Source organism: Bombus terrestris, chromosome 1 (genome assembly GCF_910591885.1).
Source record: "Bombus terrestris chromosome 1, iyBomTerr1.2, whole genome shotgun sequence".
NCBI classification, from domain to species: domain Eukaryota; kingdom Metazoa; phylum Arthropoda; class Insecta; order Hymenoptera; family Apidae; genus Bombus; species Bombus terrestris.
Genome location: NC_063269.1, coordinates 9,766,140 through 9,787,719, shown reverse-complemented (window position 1 = coordinate 9,787,719; position 21,580 = coordinate 9,766,140). Strand labels below are relative to the sequence as shown.

The window sequence follows — 21,580 nt, the reverse complement described above, 5'->3', positions numbered from 1 at the left end:
GTTCGTCATATATATCTTGTCTATTTTTTTGCCAAAGAAGATAAATTTTCCTTTGCACGCGTCTAGTTCAGAAATTACATACATGCAATTATTACATGTGATTATGTAATTCGTGAAATGTGCGCATCAAATAAAGCTATACATACATCTCAATCTCTCACATTTTTGTTACATTGGTTTAAGAAATTATAGACAGTATTAACAGATTTTTTCAAAGTGCATCACGCAATATTACTTCAATATATTTTTATAACTATCATAAACATCTAAAAGTAAGTATGATCCTCAATTACCGTCGATAATACATGAATTGGTTGCAACATTAATGTTTAACGATCACAGTACAACTCGCATGGAATTAGGAATTTATAATTCACGATTTTATAGATTCAACGCACGGGATTGAAGCAAAAGAAACTTATTCTACCGACAATGAAACATTATTTTAAGAGATCTTATTGATTGGAAATGTACTGCTACGTCTGCTTGCTCTGTAAATCGTAATAGTTGTATCAATGGTACATGTCAATGTGATCCAGACTATATTTCCGATGGAAGTTATACAGTATGTATTACAAGTAAATTAATAACAAACAAATATCTATTTATGATCAAACGTTTATCATTACGTGTAGAAACGTATGGTAACTCAATTAATAATTACTAATTAAAATTAGTTTGTGATTTCTTTCAAATGTGAAACACTTTGAAATTGTCAATTTATGTCTTGTAGGACAATAGAAAAATAAATAAAATAATCCAACTCGTTCTTTGTGTTTTCTGCTTGAAAAAAGTGTTTAATTTAAGTGTTAAAACGACTAGAACAAGCATAAAATGTATAAGCAAATCACAGACTAAGAATCGGGAAAATACAATGATCTAATTAGCTTATTTTATCTTTGACGGTGTAAACAAATGACGGAGAAATTGGAATTTAATCAGAAACAGAACTTCTGATTTTTGTTCTCGTCTTTTAATCTTTTTTTCAAAGGACCGTTTGCAAAACTTCGATAAATCGATTTTCCATTAATCGATGTAGTAATAATCAAGCTCCTACTGTACTATACGTTAGAACGAGCTTAGATGAAATATTCCGTTTACTCATAAAGTCATTATACGTCACCGAGCGTCGTTATTAAGTTGTTACGATTATTTCTGCGATATTTATAGTTATCAGCGCGTATGGTGACGATTGCCAAGAATCGATGCAGTGCTCTGCGTATTTATCGAGAGGTGGAATATGCAGAAATGGAATTTGCGTATGTGCTGAGGGATATTATTATATACATGGAAAATGTCGTGCATATTCAGGTATATCGTGCATTTCACAATATTATCTAGATAATAATATCGCAAACTTCTCACGAAATAAACTTTTACAGGATTACTTGAAAAATGCCAAGAAGACGGCGATTGCTATGTAAACGGCGATTTTCAAGCGTCACGTTGCATAAATAACATTTGCAACTGTAGTCCTGGATATTATCAGCGAAAATATAGAACTTGTCGTCCAGATGCGAAAGGTAGGTTTCTCTAATTCTAAAATAATAACAACTGATAAAATATAATCATATCACGTCAAAACACGTTTATACGTTCTAATCTCATAAAGTAGGTTATTGTAAACTGATGATTTATCCTATTCTATATACATCTAATGTATACGATACATTATTGTCCGTTTTTCACAGTATTATACAATATATGTAAGTATTAAACAGAAAATTTATCAATATGAGAAAGAATATATTTTGCAATTATTCGGTAGATCATTTTTCAATCAGAGCAACAAAATAAAATAGTAATATAGTATAATATAGTAACTTACAGAAGAACGTAAAAATATAATATAGCGTAAGAAATTTGGAATAAGAACCTATCAATTTGCTTGTAATAGATTATGAGCCAAAAGTACAAATAAGATTATTATATTATATTATATTTTTCCAAACAGAGAAACATTCAATTCGTAACGTTGTTATAGAATTAAAAATTTTCTTTATGCTTCATTTAATCAATACTTTTTCAATAACTTAAGTAATCATAATCTCTTCAATATAACTTTGATTCAAATGTTCATGTTTCTCATCGTAATCACTGTTAATAATAACAACTTTTTAATTTCCTTCGATAATTTCGATATTTTTATTGCATAGTGCATGGCAAAAGATGTATCATAAATAACGATTGCAAAGGATGGATCAACAGCACGTGTGACAATTATATATGTGATACTTCGCAGACACATGAAAATACGTCAAGACTCTTATATAATGATAATATTGAAAAAAAAAAATAGAATCAGTACATTTTTTATTAATATGAGAGTACTTTCATTTATTAATATGGGAATTAAAATGACAACGACAAGAATGTAAAGTTTAAAATGTACATTTTTTATCATAAACAGAATACAACATTGAAAAGAAATGTACAAAGGATGCGGACTGTACAAAATTGAGAGATGCAACTTGCAGATTTTTGAAAATTTGTAGATGTAATCGTGCAAATTTTTTTAACACAACTAATGAAAGAAATGTATTCCAGGTAAAATTATTCTCATGTCTTTATCCATTAAAACTTTAATGAAAAATTAATGGCTACTATAGTTGAATTAAATGTGGGACATGTCCGAACAAACAATAAATACTGCTTGAAATTTCATTTTGTTTCAGGTTTCAAAATATCATAAAAAGAGATTTATATATATTTGTTAAAATGCTCTACCCGTAAAATTCACTTTTCATGGGAATAGCATAGATTCACAACGCTATTTTTTAGTACAGATGAGCCGCTGATAGTGTTAATATCAAAGAAGATTGGGAATGTTCCAAGAGACTTATAACTATGTATTTTATCATTGCAAAATTTTCTGAAATGTCTTCTTTGCTTAAACAAGGATGAAAACAAACATTTCTTAACGCAAACTATTCTCGTAGAACTTGGAAAACCATGTGAAACTGGAGCGAATAAAATTCGAATCGAAGGTTCGGAATGTCGAAACGGCACATGGTTTTGTAAACTGGAGAAAGTTGCTTCTAAAGATAATAGAAAATGTGAAACAGGTAAGTGATAGATTCAAAAATTTTCACACAAAATTCCATTCGAAACGAGTATTATTATTCTAAACATTAGCATTCTTTTTTGTCCGTTGTAGTAACTGTACAATATAACGATACTTGCGAAAACGCTGTGCAGTGTTAAGCTTTCGGACCAGATGCTATCTGCAAAGATAAACGATGTGCTTGAAATGAGAAATCTCCGTTTAACGAGACTGAGTTGTTTTGTTGGACAAAAAGAGGGATAGGTGAATCGTGTCACCAAAACGTAGATTGTTATATTGATGGTATCGATACTAAGTAATTTTGCGATGCAAGGAAGTTATGTTTCTGCCCAACTCAAGCAACCAATAATAAGACAACCTGTGTGAAAGATATAAGTGGTATGATACGTTTTAAGGGGGGGCTAAGGTTGATTTGTACAAAAATAAGGCATGTTTTTTGTGAATTAAAATCTCTTTATTAAAACCAATAGTACATTAAATCCGAATAATTGCTGCCATTGTCGTATTTTTTAATATTTCTCCGTGAAAATTTTATACAATATTGTTCGAATGTCATATTAGGTCATCCCATAAGTTCGTTCCATTTTTCGAGTGGTTATATATGTTAAGATTGTTTACATACCTTTCGGTTTCATGAAAAAATGTAATCCCCCTCTCGTTGTACAACTTCTTCCCATTTTTCAAGTGCATTGGTCCCTTATCGACGTGTGTTTATAAATCAACACATGAAATGTATGCACAAAAGTCGGCACGAACTTATGGGATGACCTAATACTTTAATGTACTATTGGTTTTAATAAAGAGATTTTAACTGTGTCGTTACAAATAATTCACAAAAACATGCCTTATTTTGTACGAATTAACCTTAGGCCCCCCTTAAGTTACGTCTATAATGGCTCACGAATATATTTGAACAGTCAGAAACCTCTTGAGGATATGTTATGTATGTTATACAAAACATTTTGAACTTTCATTAGTACTTTAAGAAAATGAGACTGTGATGATTATATTAATAAAATTTAAGACAAATTTGTAAATGTATACGGAGGCTACAAGATATTTAGTGCAAATATACATTGCACAAAGAAGAGGTATTTAAATTATTACTCATTGTATCAACTAGCCTCGATATACAGTGGAACCATTGTGAATGCTTATATTAATGCTTATATTAAGGCCGTCCATATTATATAGTAACTTTTTATTTAATATATATTTAGAGTAAATATGTAACTTTTATATATATATTTTCAGATTGGTTTAAAATTTTGTTAATATAACCATGATATCGTGTTTCGCTACAGTTGCAATGAAATTTCAAAATGTTTTATACAAGACACGCAGACAATATGATAAGTGTTCAAATACATTCATGAGCCACTGTAAATAAAACAGATTATTATAATGAGTTATTTGTAAAATGCAACTTTTTATACGTTGAAACTAAAAATCATCGCGCAGTAATAAATTGTACAGTTTTTGTAAACATTGATATTATATACAATTTAATTCCAGATCTTGGAGATATTTGTGAAATAGATAACGATTGTACAAAACGGATCAAGAATGCAAAATGTACAGACATGACTTGTGTTTGTATAGATACTTATTACGAGTTAAACAAGCAATGCGTGCCTGGTAACTTTGACTTTCATTGTTGTACTTTCAAACGATATCATTTCTTATCCAAACACACAAGGAAGTCAGAGATTTTATTAAAATTATCTTTCTTCCAGGTCTCAATTCCAGTTGCATTTCTAATGCTAGTTGTGTACCAAAAGATTCAATATGCAAATCGAATGATTGCATTTGTAAGGAACAGTACATGACTGAATCAGCCGACACGTGTGTTCAAGGTAAGAACCTTCTTTAAAATATATATCAAAATGTAAGATAAGTTGTTTATTTTTCGAAGCGAAGTTTTATTGAAAAAATTATCATATTTGATGGAAATTCATCGTTTTAAATATAAAAGATAGATTTTCTTTTATATTGTTTAAGACACATGGAATGATACATATGTATGTAACTGCGAATGTTTACGCAAATTCATGTTTTTATATGTCTATATAATTAAAAGTGCAGAATCTAAATGGAGATTTGTTTCACCTACTAAATATTATGACTACTTTACTTTCATTATTCTAAGCATTCTGTACATTTTTGCACTTTTCAATTTCTCATAAATGCATAAACATCCGCAAGTCTATAAAGAACGTAACGTAATAACAAGAAATATCTTTTAGCCTTTTCGTATGGAAAACCTTGCGATAAAAATATTCAGTGTTCTGCTGTGATACCAAACGCAGTTTGTTTACCTCGTCCAACTTCAAACTCGAGTTGCGTATGCGCCTGTCCTAAAGGTTATCATTACAAGTTCAAGAAATGTTTCAAACGAAAAGGTACGAAAATATATACATGTGTGCTGTGTACAATTTCATGACTCGTTAATTAACCTGTTAACAAGGAAAGGCGAATTAATGTTCACAAATACACCCCCTTAATTAAGATTTTGTCGCGTCAATCCCAAAATTTTTTTTTATTATATTCGCGAGTGGCAACTCGAAACCCGCAATTTATATATTTTCTCTTCATAATGTGATAAATAATAGATCGTAAAGAAATTTTACACATAAAAAAAGCCAAAATTTAATCTCATTCAAATTATTTCTTGCAAAGCTCCTTACAATTATTAAGTTCGATTATCTTTTTTCATTGACAATCAAAGATATAACGTCGTTCTTGGACTAATTTTTATCAGGCAAACGTTAATAATCGACTGGTAATAATTTCATGACAATTCATATTTCCATTGCCGGATGATTTATTAAATGCCAGAAAGTATCACTTTCATTTCATGGATTTATTGCGAAATTCGAATATTATTCGTTTCTTTTTTATCTCTCATTCGAGATATAATATCGTCATAACATATTTTACCATTACATACCTAGGAATTACTGGCTCATGATATCTTACATGTACGTAACGAAAACTGCGCAAGAGTAAATAGGAAAATGACGAATTTGCGATCGTAGTCGTACAATTATCTAGAACCAGTTGAATAAGACGTACATCGAGCAAACAAGTTGAAAATGATATTGGACATCTAATAATTCGCTGAAAATTGTGCAGTGTTTGCGTTTAAAGGAAGTTTACATGCGCGATATTTAAACAAATTTTCTTTCTTCAGCTAGTTGCATGTAGATTAATAAAAATACTTGTATTCGTTGAATTCTTTCGGTTCTTGGTATGAACTGCAAGAATCTCGGAGAATGTTATCTGAATTCCGGGGTTGGAGTGGACTGCAAGAACGGTCAGAGCGCATGCGACTGGAATTACATTCAACGAAATGACACTGTGTGCGACTTCAACAGTAAGTAACCTTGACTTGTGACCGATTGGAAGGTTTCCTTGCATTTGATTCCCGACGATACAAAAGAAACAGGGCGTTGAAGCTCTAGCCGGTAGTTTTTTGGATTGCACGTGGAACACTACTATGCGGTAAAATAATATAACTAGGTAGCAATTACCTTTCGACTGCTCGCATGCTTTCTTGCAAATAAGTTGCGTTGCAATTTTTGCGATTGTACAGAGCGATAAGACGTATTGGCAAGACTACGTAACCCATCTGAAACGAATCTTTTCGCACAAGAACAAGAAATAATAATATTCCTTGGAACTGCATATGTTTTCGTGCTTGCCATATTTTCATTTTTATATTTCTTTTTTACTTCTGTATTTTTGTCCCTTATCTTTTAGTTCTTGGCTGCAGTTAAGCACGTAACGATGTAGAACACATATAACAATATTATTATCTACCTTCCATGCTATTAATTTATTTATTCTGATATTAACAGACTTACAGGTGTTTATTAAAAACTTCGTAAACTAGTCAGTTGTATGGAGACCAAGAATTTATCTGCGATATATATTAATTTTTTTAAAGCACATTGCTACACTACTTTTAATCATATTATTTCGTATCTTGAAATATGGTGTTAAGAAATGTTGATTATTAATTTTAAAAAAGTTGACATTGAAGAAACTGAAACTTTTTGCATTAGTTACATCTTTCTAAATTAATATGTCTGTTCTAAGCGTTTTATCGTAGCAGCTATAATAAACAAAAAACTATTTTTCGTCTACTTATTAGCTTCGCATAGTAAAGTTACTCTTTGCAAAGTATTACTTATAATATATTATATTAATGTATATGATTTTTTCAGGTAGCAATATTACAACCAGTATTATAGGACTGATCTCACTATCACTCCTGCTAACAAACATGTTAATTTAATTCAAACCTAATAAACACGGTTAGTTACAAATATTATGCCAAAAGTATAAACAGCGAATTATTTTCTTTTGGATTAAGTGTTTCATAAATAATATAATAAAATATTACGAAGCTATGTATTTATATTTGATAATAATATTATTTTAAAAAACATACATTTCTACTATATAACTTATATATTAGGTTGTCCGAAAAGTTTCTTTCGTTTCATAAGATGATAATAGATGAACAACAATTTCTGTTTTATATTATTTTATTGAATTAAGTATGATTCATTTCGTTATATTTTTATTATTATGTTCGCGCATAATTCAATAAATTAATATAAAATAAAAAACATTGTGCGTCTATTATTTCCTTATAAAACGAAAGAAGCTTTCGGACAACCTAATATATAATTATACAATATAAATATACAATATAACATATATATGTAACATATATATATTATATATTATATTTGTATTGCATAATAAATATTTCTAAAAGTTTGTTAGTAGAGGTTGCCTATCTCACATACATTTAAATTTATAATTATTAATTAAAGAAACCTTAATCTGCCTCTAATGAATACATATTATTAAAATAACTCAAGTCATAAAATATTATGCAATTTCTTCTAACTTCAACATTTTGAATATAGAAACCAAAGCCAATCATTACTGTAAATCTAACGATAAATATAGTAATATGTTTTGTATTATCCACGACATAATCTTTTTCTTCTCGTGACAACGATATAACAAGTAATTCGTTGGCCCAGTTGGTAATATCACCACGAAATATAACAATCACTCTTATCGTTAACACCTTAATATTAGTTCCTGATAAATGTGTTATCAACACTGAGATATAACGAGAAAGATTTTATATAACGCAAACATCGGTTTCAATAATTAATCTACTGTTCCAGAACGCAATATCAGTTTTATTAGTAAGTCAAGTTCATCTCTTGAACTGACGAATGATTCAGAGAAAAACATCTACGTTCTACAGAGAGTTCTGTAACATGGTCCCATGAAGGTACCGAATAATCAAGATTGGATAATTTCAAACGTTTTAAGTTCACGAGGAAAATAATGTTTAAACGTTACTTAACAAATTTTTTAAGTTGAGTAGTATAATATGGCATACACTTGAAAAAGAAAATTAATTTACATAAATGTTTAATTTTAATTTTCAATCAATGTTCGAATATATATATATCTGAATCTATGGTAACAATGTTGATAAAAGTTATCAGAGATATTAGAATAGATATTTCAATAATCTTCTAATGTAAATTTTTTTCATATTTCTACTAAAGATTGATAAATTGATAAAGTAATAGGTGTAATCCCGCCTTCACGATTTATAAATACATTTACATATTTATAGATATACTTACATTTACATATATTATTAATACGAGAGTTATATATCGAGTTGCTGCATAATTATCTTTAGTGCGTAATATTTAGCGACCTTAGTTATTGACGATTATACATCACCAATGCAACTAGTGGAATAGATGTATTGATCTTTGGAACACAGCAGATTGTGTGCTGACGGTACGTGACGATTACCATATCCTGATACGTAGAACTTTTTATCATATACGATAACCTCTGCTTTAATGAACAATAATAATCTTTATCGAGTGTGATAGCATTCTTATAAACTTCCGTCATTTCCTATGGAAAGCTCTATACAAATAAATTATCGTATATTTAAGTATAATTGCGAATCACAAAAACCATTTATTATATCAAAATAGAATTTTTTAATGATTCCAACTGTATTGATATTATTGCATCTTTAAATCTTAATTAATAATTAATAATTAATAATTAATAATTAATAATTAATAATTAATCTTAATTAATAATTGATAATTATTCTTTATTGTTTACTTAATAATTTATAAAGATAAGAATAAAGAAAATACAAGTTCGGAAGTAGATGCAAAAGCCTACTTTTTAAAAATTCAAGAACGTACAAATTTCTCAATCGTGAAAATCCTACGGAATTTTAAACTCTCATTGTATTTTGAAAATATTCGTACAGTTTATTATGAGAGTATTGTACGGAGAATATGCCGTGATAAAACAATAAGCGGAAAAATAAATGAAACGACTACGTTGGTTGCCACTTTTCTTAATCATCCTTTTATCCAACAATTGACGTACACGAAACTGATTTGAATAGAGTTATATCCGACCATCGAGATCAGTTTGGGAAAATTTGGCGTTCAAGAGCTCAATAGCTGATTCTAGGATAGATTGAGTGGTGCGCACGCGATTATAGAACTATACCACAAATCTGGTGGCTATTTTCATTGGTAGAGCAATGCTCTTAGGGGAAACCTCGGATGACGTTTTGCCTAACTTGGATGCGTGATAACGATGACGTCATGAAAAAGAGAGGTCAAGGCATATTTCTTAAATATAGATCCGTTCTGCGACTGACCTCCCATATCGCCTTCTGCCTGCTTGTGAACCTAAACTAAATGATACACTTGTAAAGGAATATACATTAAAACGTGTAATAAACTTTATCACGCAATAACTTTTTAACAGTTGTAACGCGTTACTTAGGTAAGTATTATGATATGTAGGTGTTATATTGATAGTAACCAATTATGGGTTTACAAAAATACTATGTAATCAACGTTAAGACGTCACAGAATTATGTGAACAGAAGTTATTTAAAATAGAATTAATATTCTTTTAAATAGAATATTTCGTAGGAATTTTAGAGCAATTTTATTTTTATTACTGAAATTAAAATTCTGACAACTAGGAATAGACGGAAGAGTCTTGAATAGATATGGATATTTCTGAACTACCACAACCAAATTTGACGAATCATTGTTAGCACTGAATCAATTTGAATTGATTCATCAAAGTAAGGACGAATACATAGTAATATCATTCTGTCGTGTAAATAACGCAAATGAGTTCCATATTATTAGCTATTGATCGATTCAAGATTGTTTGGAAATAAAGCGGAAATATATCTGTACCTTTAAATGGCATTATCGTACATTCAGGTAAATGGTCATCGTGTTGCTTCGCGATACTTGAAGAATAAAGCGCGATGCAACAATACGTATATGTATTCATCACGCATTACCATACACTATTACGTTTCATTAGATGTTATCTTTGATGAGGAGGCGAAGAATAATTAGCTGAACTTTAATCTCAACATTTCATCGAGCTATAGATCATTGACCGATTACAATATGGCATTAAGCAGTACTATGATTATATGCACTTAATCTTTCGTTCTTTATATTTCGTACTCAGATCAAATGATAAATTTAGCCTTGTCCTATCCAACGTACAACTAATAGTAACCACCTCTCGACGTATCAGTGGTTCACTATTTCAAATATAAATCGCGTTTAGTAAATTTAACTTTCCTCCGTTACAAACCAGGCCATAATATTTGACAGATACGTCCTAGTAGTTTCGTAAATGTCAGCCATTCGACTCTTTCCTTGCTATGTAATTTCTTCATATTTTCTTCGCGGATAGACCACTTCCGTGCTTCGACCGTATTTTCTTATCGTAAATCAGTAAATTTATCAAACTTTTACAAATGCTCCTTCATGTGCAACGAAAATCCAGAACATGCGATTTCTTGCGAATTTCATAATGGTCTCCTGTATCGCTATCAAATTATAAACAGATTATAATATTTCGTTCTGTGACAGTAACTGCAGAAAGTATCAATACCACCTATCGTTGTTATAGCATTTACGTATTAATTAATCGGATCTAAGTACATTAAATTTCATATCGTTTAGCAGTGTTTTTATATGACTATAAGAATTTATTGATAACATTTACATACTAATTAATTACGTCCAAATAGACACGGTGAATTTGGTATCATGATTTAAATAAGGCTTTTATATTATTACACTGATTTTATGAAATTCTATGAAAATGTACAACCTGATAAAAAAATACTTCATTAGAAAATAAGTAGAAGTATGCAAATACTTTTTGTAGCCAGTGTGTAATATTTTGATTTAATGTTGCCAAAAGTGGGAAACTGATGTTACGTTAACATTCAGCATTAAGAATAAGTAAAAAATTACATTTAATTGAATGAAGATTGAAAATTAATAGAGCAAAGCTATTTATCCATTTGCTGATTTCCTCTGTCATATTATCAAATGTCGAAAAGAAGGGGCGGCATTCCATCAGCCGTAACGTTCGTTCCATTTGTTATTCGCTAACAGTGGAGTGCAGAAGGATGCGAAAGGTCACACGCCAACCAGATGGACAGCTGATAGAGGCTCGACCTGGCTTCTTTCCTCGTAAAATGGGTTAGAAGCCATTCGTGCGATCAGGAAGTGACGCTGCGGTTGAGACCGCATCGGCACGATATTTGAAGCTTCTTCCTCAACGTGTGACTTAATCTCGTAAAATGGCCAGGAGAGCCTCGAACCTTGCTCTTTTTCACGTGGCCGTACTTATTATAATCTGTCTCATTAAGATATTGTCCAAACAGAAATGAGGCGTATATCTTGTGCTTTTCAATAACAAATTTAGGAAGTAAACGATAGCAATTTAGTAGATGAATACGACAAGTAAGTAGATAAATGGAACGAGAAAATGTAAATGTATTATTATAAGTTACAGTATGTAATGAATTGTAATTATAAATTACCGTAAAAGACTATTTAACATTTCCGGAAATTTTTAAAATTAAAACAAAAATTATGGCATTTGTTACTATATTTTCTTACTTACTGCTCTTACAAAAACAGCCAAAGTAATTTAAAAAGTATTATATAAATTACACGTTATATGTAAACTGCATCGAATTATTTCCATAAAAATTGGCATCGAAATTGGTAGATTTAGCTTAATAAGTACAATAGAACAATAGATATTCCATTCTATCACGCTGAAATATTTCAATACCAATTTCTTAATTAATTATATCGTCTCATATCTCTGTTTTATACCATACACAATCTTCCCTCCTAAACTCTACGCGTATTTTAAAATTTAACTTTGAAATTAAGCCGCTCCATGAGAAAACGAAATTATACGCTTGTCTACGATTACAGTACGATCGAGTGAAGGAGAAAAAAGAGGGTTGAAGAATACAGAGAAGCGATAAGGTCTAATGCGCGATGAGCGTATCGTATCACACGGCAATTTCGCGTACAATTTCAACGTCGCCGATGTGAATCTCGTCGCGAGAAATTCGTGCTTGGTATCGTAGATGGCTAGCCGTGACGAAAGTCTCGGGGCGAGAAGCAGACCGGCATTGAGAAATTTAAAAGGTAGTCAGCAATCTGTAAGTGCAAATTGCAACGTGTGCCTGAGCTCGAAAGGGTATAAATTCAACCCAACTCTCTACGTGTACGGCGTACAGTGTAATACAGGTCTCGTAAGGAGAACGCGGAACGTCTGGCGAGCCTTTTGTCGCAGCGATTTCCTTGCAGTTGGGTTATACACATTGGATCGCGTGCTTAGCATTACCCTCTCTTATGTGTGTCTTGCGTTATGTGCTAACCAGCCACCACAGAGGCCAAGGTCACCACTGACGATCCTCGACTCGTCTTAAGGGGTTGTATAGCGATCCTAGTACCATTTCACCGACAAAATATTTCACCTTCGTTAAAAGATCTTGCTTTTTTTAGTGGATCTACTTGTCGACGAGGATTCGCTGTATTTTAACGCTATTATTTAGGCAGAGATCTATTTCCTTTTTTTTCTTACGAATGTGTTTCGTGAAAAGTAGAATGACAGGCTAATGGAAATTTATACGCTCTGAGGTCATTATTTACTACACTATTGCATCATGTAACGTAACAGTATAACCGTAGAATTGTTCAACAAAATGTGTCATACGATCTTGGTGTTTTCTTCAAAATTTATTTAATTAGTATTAGTAAAAGAATTTATCTCTAGTGTAATAGAAAAATTGTTTTTAATATAGGATCATAATTTGTGCTCATATTATAATTGCTTTAAAAAGTTATTTTCTTGAATCTCATAATATTGTTAATATAGAAATAAGTATAATTTAATATAATAAATATCGTATCGTATTTAGAAACCAGGCAGATTTCTGTTATATTATTATCATTATTAAAATAAAGTAAGATATACTCTGTGCAGGTACGTCAAAGATTCTTATTTCGATGCAAGCTTTCAAACAACTGCGTGCTTTATTTATTTTTTACGACCACTTATAAGATTCTTACGCAATACACTCCATAGAAACAATGTTCTTGCAACCTTTTACACGCATATTTTTATAATTGCTGTTTTAATTTGCTCGTTGAGACGCAATGTTTTATAATGTTTTCATTCGTAATTCATTATAATATATCTGAATCCTAATATAACTGCAAGGTTGGTTTCACAGATATATATGGTATTAACAAAGTGCGTTGGAATGTTTGAATTCTCTTATTATTTTCAATATTTCTTGACGCTCGTTGTGAACAATTTTATTATCAGTTACGATAAAATGTATTTAGAGATACATAGTAAGAAAATATCAAAATTAAAAATAATTCACGAAACCATTTACGTTATCGCTATATGTAAATGGTTTATAATTATATCATAGATAAAAGGTGTATTTCTGAACTATTTCTGTTTCTTGTGTTAAATCTAATTTATGTGTTCTTGAGAAAAGTGTTTTACATATATAAATTGCATGATATATTGAAGGGTACACATGATGCTAAAACGGTTTCTCGAATAACCTATTTTACGAAATATCAAGGTGACTTTGAATGTTTCAATGCCTTACTACTTATCTTTCTTACTGTAGATAATCTAACTGTATACAAATTTAAGATAGCCAGGGCATAATACCTTCTTATGGAAAATTAACCGTCTGAGATTTTTAGCACAATATGATAAGTATAAGATAAGTAAGAGGTCAATAACATAAAATATACTTAATTTAATGATATATGATTTTTAAAAGAAGCGATTAATATAATACAATTAAGCCTAATAAACGAGTTTCTGACACCTATGCTTGACGTTGTTCGATATTGATGCGAAACAGCTTCGGCCTGAAAGAAATAATACTTATTTAAATGAATTTTATATGCGGAACACGCAAATGCTACTCCTACGAATTTATTAGCATGTTTTTAGTGTGGACAAACTATATTTAATCAAAGCACAAGGGAAACGTTACATGAGTAATCGTATTATATTTTTACCCTTTACCACTCTTATTTTCTTGCTTTGCACATGCTTTTAAATACTGAGTCAGATTTATTTTAGAGAAAGCCCTACAGAAAGAGGGAGAGTGCCAGAAAATGGAAGACAAAAACAGCAATGATACGTAATTTGAATTCAATATATGTAGTTCGTTTAATATCAAAATATTGACCAGCTCAAAATACATAAATTAGTATTAATGATATCCTGCAAATGGGATGCACATACAAAGCATGTGCTGCCAACTACCGTCGCGGATTGTAAGCTCGAACTGGAATAATACCATACATTTCGCGATACAAAGTCAATAATGTTGTATTGCAAATTATCCAGAAAATATTTAACTTTGCGTATAATCGGTAAATTTTACTATCACTATTATATTACTATTTACTTTTACTATTACATTGCATTACGTTGCATTTACAATTGTATATTATAGTTAAAATTATTTACTCATGAAGGGTACCATAATTGCAGAAACGTTTATGTCAGGAATATATGAACAGATAAATATGCAAAAGTTACTGATTAGAATAAGACAGAAAACGTTAAAATTAGATAAAAAGGTGAGTCACGTAAGATGTGATTCTATAAATAAATAAACGTACATGTATGATAATAGCACGCGTGAAATGCTTTACCACAGAAACGAAGGTTCCTATCATGAAATTTAATGAATTTATTATGCACTCGAAAGAGATATACGAGTCTTGTAAATTATTATAATATTTGAAAGTAACAAAACGCTCGACAAGAAGCAACATGTAGGTAGATGTCAATTTGGATGATGGCCAAGTACTTTCTGTTTGGAAACGGATATAGCTGGTCGCATCGACTCCTTTTTTGGTCGTCTTGGCGGCAATGTAATTACCATTGGTCGATATGTACTACAATCTTCCCGGAAATTTCCAAATTGCAACAAACCGGAGAACGGAAATTCATTCACCTACCAGCCAGGTATGTATATCCTTTCAGTGATCAAATTTCTGACTGAGATTAAAATTTAATTAAGCAACTATACATTTCCCACAACTATACATTTCTAGAATAATATATAAGTTAGATCTATTAAAGTAAATGCATAAATTGCTAAGCATAATGAATGATAATGTATTCAATAAATAATGCAAGTAATAATATCTTATTTATAGCAAGAGATATTATTTGAAAATTTACTGCAACTTACTGTAAAATTCTAGATATGAGATGAAATATTTTCTTACTGTATTTGTAATTGTTTATTTACTGTATTTGTTTATTTTAATAGTAAAATTCTCTTCATTTTACATAAAGATAATTGAAGTAATATTTCAGTGTAACTTTTGTAGGAATCTCTTTATCCATTGCCGATATCATTTATTGTCAGATATACTTAAAAAGCTTCTTTTTTAATGTAAATAAGTGTAATTTTACATAGATTCATCAAATCTGTTTAAGGATGCACATATAAATCCTTAGTAAACTAGCAAAGATATATGTACATACATACATATATCAGGTATAACAAATTCTTTTCTATAACAGTAACAGGTTTAGTGACAAAACGAATAAAATAAATACCTTGTATAATGTAAATTTGAAAAATTGTAAAAAGAGGCTCTGCATTCTACATTTCGCAACTTGTTAATTCACTAATATTATTGATTGATAAACCATCATGTAAGAGGTTCCACAGGTGTTTTAATATCTTCAGCTAATAATATATATAATTCTACTAAAAATTTAACTCATAAACGGAATTTATCCTATTCCCTACTCTCTGGTTCAGTTTAAATATCTTGAATATCTATTTCTTTGTCAAAGGTACGTTCTTCTCGTAAATGTCATTTATCCTCCCTTTCAATTTGTCAGATATTGTGCTGGCATTTAGCAGCCAACAGAATTTTTGTATAACTTCTAAAATTTCCTTGGAATAAGCGTGGTTGTAAATCCACTCTCCAAATAAGTCGCGATCGCAAATAGATTTCGCAAAATAAATAAATAAATAAATAAATAAAAAACATCCAGCATAGCAGTTCGTCGCAGAAAAGAATTATATAGCGATGCAGTACAATATCTTCTTGAGGCAGAACAATCAAAATTAGAGGATGGTTCCGTTTTTTTTTTCCTTTGTAATAATTCTTTAAAGAAAAAGAGAAATTTTTAGACTGGAATATCTCCATATTCAAAGTGTAACAAACGTTATCGAATAAGAATTAACAAACAAGAATATATGACGAATGCGTAAGCTAACTCTCAAGTGATTGGATTGTGATGTAGAAACGATTTTTACTAATCCTTTATCGATTTCGAGGAGGACTTATTGTTTACATTTATATTACTTAATTACAAACTGATAATATCATCGAATAATAAGACAAAAATCGAACAATGATTATTTCGATTTTTGTCTGTATACCTTCACTGTGCGTCGTCGTAATCTGATTAGCAGAGTAGCTTGTTATTTGTCCGATTACCTTAACGATAAGCTACGCGCTGTCGATTAAGCGTACAAGTTACTTGCATGGTTATACAACATTATTAGGGGTGGTACGAGGGCAGAGGGTTGCAACAGAGAGGAAATGCGACGTTTCAGGGTGCGTAAAAGGAGAATGCACAGCTTACTAGCAGCCGACGTCAGTATCGACCGGTCGCACACGCGTACATCTACTCACACCGCGCTACGGCGTCTGGATGGTTGGGGATGACTCTCCTCCGATTATTCGATCCATCAGGTCACCTTCCCTTTCTCCCGCGAGTCACCCATCGGATGCGAAAGCTTTACTTTGATCGATGTGCAAACAAAGGTTTTAGATTCCGCGACAATCCGAGATACCCGTTAATGCACTTTAGGTCGACTCTCTCTAATGAAACGTGTACTTACTCACCAGCTTGTTATTGCTCTTCCAATGCATCTTATATCTGTTTATAATACATCTTCAATGTTTTAATAATGATTGATGATGCTACAGATATTTAAGCGAATTATATTTGCTTGTTGTAACGAACAATGTTTCGAATTTAAAGTTGGAAGTTTGATAGACATTGTGCTGGATTTAAGATTTTCATTTGTTTGTTAAAAAGTTTGTTAAAAGTTTGTTAAGAGTTAAAATGTTATACTGTTCAACAAAGGTTTTTGTCGAATTCCAACATCAACTGGATTTGTAATATGGTAACACGCTAATATCGACCAGTTGCTGTCTCTCCTACTTGTAGCTCTGCCGCCTGCATGGGAGAGCAATCCCATGGTTCTACCATCTCATGGGATGTTCGGTAATATATTACGCGCATACAGCTCCCAGTTTTAATAACGATAATTATATTATTTGATGGTACTTTTCTTCTTATGAACATCAAGTTTGCATATTTGACTAACAAGTAATTTTAAAAATATTCTGATCGTTATTATTACTATCATACATTTTGATTCTGTTTGAAGCTAATACCGTTGTTATAATAATTAAATTCCACGTGGTTTGTAGTATCGACGAATCTAGTAATATCGTCATGTATTATAAGATGTATTCGTATTTAAAATATTTTAAATGACAATAGAACCGTGTATCGAATAATTATAAATTGACCATCGATTAATTACATTATAACCGCCTAGCTATGTTGAAACCTAATCCTAAATTAAACTCAACCACCTCGTTGTAAAACCTACAATTATAACACAGAAAATGACAAAAGCCAGTCCACACCTTAGAATTAATCTCTCTGAGCGTAACTCATTATCTCAATGCGGCCCTATTATATTAACTTAGAATAGAAACAATATATCATGGTCGTTCCGCCACATACAACCTACAGGAGACATTCAACTGTCTGATTCCTCCTCGTCATTAAAAAGAATACAAAGTATGATCGTGAAAGGAAACACGTGTTCTTTACGAACAAATAGGAGCCCGAGTAAAAATAAATTAACCGAACGTTATGATAATTTATTTCCTGGCGAAATAATAAAGAATGAAGCTATCGTGCTGCTTGAGAACTATGTCAAAATAGATCATCTGACAAATAACGAGTTTACCGGTATATTAATACTGACATACAAAATGGCTACGAAAACTTAAAACTGATCATATAATAGTGATCGTACAAATAGCATTGGCACATACGCTTATTTTTCAAGTTTTATATATTTCATTTTCACACTATCAAAATTTTAGTCAGTTATTTATCGAACATGCTGTATACAGTATAGAAATGATAAATTGAAAATGGATTTGGACGTTACAATGAACATGTACGGTTTAACTGCGCTAAGTGATCTACACGGGGTCTGTACGTGATTCAGAATTAATTATGTGGATACACAGGCTGTCAGTCATGCTTAGCTGTTAAAACGCGACTCGCTGGCAAGTTTCACGAACTTGGACAGGATCATATACATATACATGAATCGTAGCTTCGCACGAATCAATTCTGTTTTCGTACGATGAATATCCTTATATTGTAAATTGCGATGTTTCAGAGGAAGGGGAGGGGCGAGGAAGGCGAAGAGGAAGTTGTGACATAAAAAAAGAAAAGAAAATAAAAAAGACCACGAACCGTTGAGCTGCAATCTCTATGGATTATCAGGTTCAAAAGGCTTAATGCACAAAGGCCGCCCAAGGCAGGTGAATGTGGTGAAGTTGGGAGGGTGTGTCTCAGGAAGAAAGCGGATGAATAGTACTGAAACGAAAGGGGGTGCGCGATAACTGTTGATCTCTCGTCGACTCTGCCCTCGAACGGCGACAGAAGAACCGAAATAAGCACGTGACATTATCTTGAAAACAATGAGACTCCGATACGGTATTTACCAGCGATCGAACGACGAAAATGTTCTTGGCGATGTTCCTTTATTGTCGATTTCGAGTACTATTATTCCATGACCAATTTAACAATAATACTATTAGATATCGTAAATTAAAAAAGGAAGATTTTCTGGTGGATATAGGCCGATCTAACAAAATTGTTCTTGTGTTATACTGTTACAAGAAAAACCTGGATTCTAATACTAAATTTTGATGTCCGAAATGTAAGTTAATTTCGAAGCAAGCATATGTTGTAGAGTGTTATACTTTGTATCTGGCTAAGTATATCATGGTATGTATAATATAGTTGTGATATTCAACCTTTTTCAATTAAATATTCATATTTTCTTTTAAACTTCAAGTTTAAAGATGTACATGGATTATATAAAGTAAGACAAAAATATACAAGATATTTGTTAAAATATTTAATTTACAGATAAAACTCTGTTTAAATGCCATTCGTTTCAATGAATTTGCATAAACATCTGCGTTGTCCAGACGAGTTATAATATAAAGGCATTGACTTTAAATATGTTAATTATTGAAATATATTTAACGCGTAAATTTATCTCAAATTACGTAATAAATTCCATCACTATAATAGAAACTATCCGGTTACCATTAAACAAAGCAAATGATTTGCGTGAGTAGATAATAGTTTCAGCAAATTTTTATTACGCCTACTGTACCATCTAACGTTTCTGTACCGTTCTCGTGACAGATATCATGACGAAAAGTACTTCACCCTTACTCTGTCTCTCTTTTCACGAAAGGGTGAATAAAACGCAGCGTGAAATTGTGCGAGACTCGTCGTGTCAAGTATAATGACTTGACGGTTCGTACCACCTATGTGAACCGTATCTAGATGCCAACAGGAATGAAAATAAATGGGAAGGACATATGTGAACAATTTATGATGTCCTTCTCTTTCTTCTGTTTTTAAGAAAGAAACTTCTGTTTTGGTATAATGGTTTTCGTTCAGGCATAGGCAAACGAACAAATGATTACGACGCCTCGTTACCATTTTTAACGAGGATATCGTTTAATCTCTGACACTCTCTGATATGCTTGTTACAGTGATATAAATTGTTTATCAGACGATTGGCCACCGGACGTGAAATTTTCAGTTCGAACTGTGCAGAATAATATTTCTTAGAATTGTCCATATTGGAATACGTATTTCTAATTTTATTTATTAATTACTGTTGGAAATATCCTAATGGAGGAAGTTAAAAAGAATCGTATATAAAATATTACATTTATTATGGAATATAAAGAATAAATTAGAAAACCTAAATGGTAATATACACTTGCTACAGAGTTGTTTAGAGCTGTTTTTCCGAAATTCTTCGCAAGTATCTAAAATTCGTTTTTCAATTGAAAATACGATGTAGGTAAACTTCGGACCTGAAGGCTTATCATTTTCTTTTTGGATAGTAAAAGTAAATTCATTATTACCTAAAACAGAAACATAATATTCATAATATGGCAATATATCGTTCTCTGTTCTCTAAGAAAAATATGAAAGAATAAAAATACAACAAGGATCGTTCCTAATATCTAAAACTTAATATTTAAGACCTGACATAAAAGTATATAAGAGTTATGATAGAAGTAAATGATTCTATAGAATGAATTGATACTATTGTTTGTTATTATATTTATACATTTGTGATAGCTAATGGATAATTCCAACACTAGAGCATTAATAACTATTAGTTATCATCAGAGTGCACTGCATAATTTATTTATCTATTGAATTTATCTTTTTGTTCAATAGTATATGTAACACTTACGTATTTATAAAAACGGTGTATCTCGAGTTAATGCTCTTAGTGTTGGTGAGCTGAATGATCTCCATGACTCATAGTATTTGAATCATACATTATAAAGAACATTATACACCAAACACAAAAGAGTACCACGAAGAGAACTAACGTTATACTGTTAAATGTATCCCATCCGAGTATTATTTCATTAACTGTCTTGAACTCTTTTTTAAATACAATTCTTGTACTTGTACCGCAAATTGTTTCTCCATTTTGACTATAAGCGTTCATCTTAAACTTATCTGTGTTACTATTTTTGTACTATAACAAATATTTTATATTTAACCTGTGATAGCTCTCCTGCACCGACAATCCACTGAATGATCGAAATACTGATTATGTTGTACAATAAATAGTGACTCCTGATTAGATAACGATCGTGTCCAATTGATTATAGTATATACTGT

General features: G+C 31.2%; 1 protein-coding gene and 1 non-coding gene across 16 annotated transcripts; both read left to right on the top strand.

Moving 5' to 3' along the window:
- The first annotated feature begins 1,062 nt into the window (after positions 1 to 1,062).
- On the top strand, positions 1,063 to 2,304 carry LOC125384627 (tenascin-like). The gene is made up of 3 exons (XM_048404926.1): positions 1,063 to 1,311; positions 1,383 to 1,523; positions 2,157 to 2,304. The coding sequence occupies exons 1-3, from the start codon at positions 1,206 to 1,208 to the stop codon at positions 2,297 to 2,299; spliced, it is 390 nt and encodes a 129-aa protein (XP_048260883.1). The 5' UTR covers positions 1,063 to 1,205; the 3' UTR covers positions 2,300 to 2,304.
- An 80-nt stretch (positions 2,305 to 2,384) lies between these two features.
- On the top strand, positions 2,385 to 21,571 carry LOC100651187. 15 transcript variants are annotated; one of them, XR_007223685.1, is made up of 9 exons: positions 2,385 to 2,547; positions 2,676 to 3,065; positions 3,158 to 3,442; positions 4,580 to 4,702; positions 4,801 to 4,920; positions 5,311 to 6,440; positions 19,023 to 19,636; positions 19,781 to 19,987; positions 20,066 to 21,571. It is a non-coding gene; the product is annotated as an uncharacterized LOC100651187 (transcript). The 15 variants fall into 15 exon arrangements; XR_007223684.1 differs by having other exon boundaries at positions 2,387 to 2,547; positions 19,781 to 21,571; XR_007223698.1 differs by having other exon boundaries at positions 2,388 to 2,547; positions 19,023 to 19,568; positions 19,781 to 21,571.
- Positions 21,572 to 21,580: the final 9 nt, after the last annotated feature.

What these genes read in the sequence shown, in the direction of transcription:
- LOC125384627 (XM_048404926.1), top strand. Translation starts at nt 1,206, where the DNA reads ATGCAGTGCTCTGCGTATTTATCGAGAGGTGGAATATGCAGAAATGGA. An exon ending in AAAATGTCGTGCATATTCAG is followed by an intron (nt 1,312 to 1,382) that starts GTATATCGTGCA and finishes AAACTTTTACAG; the next exon opens with GATTACTTGAAAAATGCCAA. An exon ending in TTGTCGTCCAGATGCGAAAG is followed by an intron (nt 1,524 to 2,156) that starts GTAGGTTTCTCT and finishes TTTATTGCATAG; the next exon opens with TGCATGGCAAAAGATGTATC.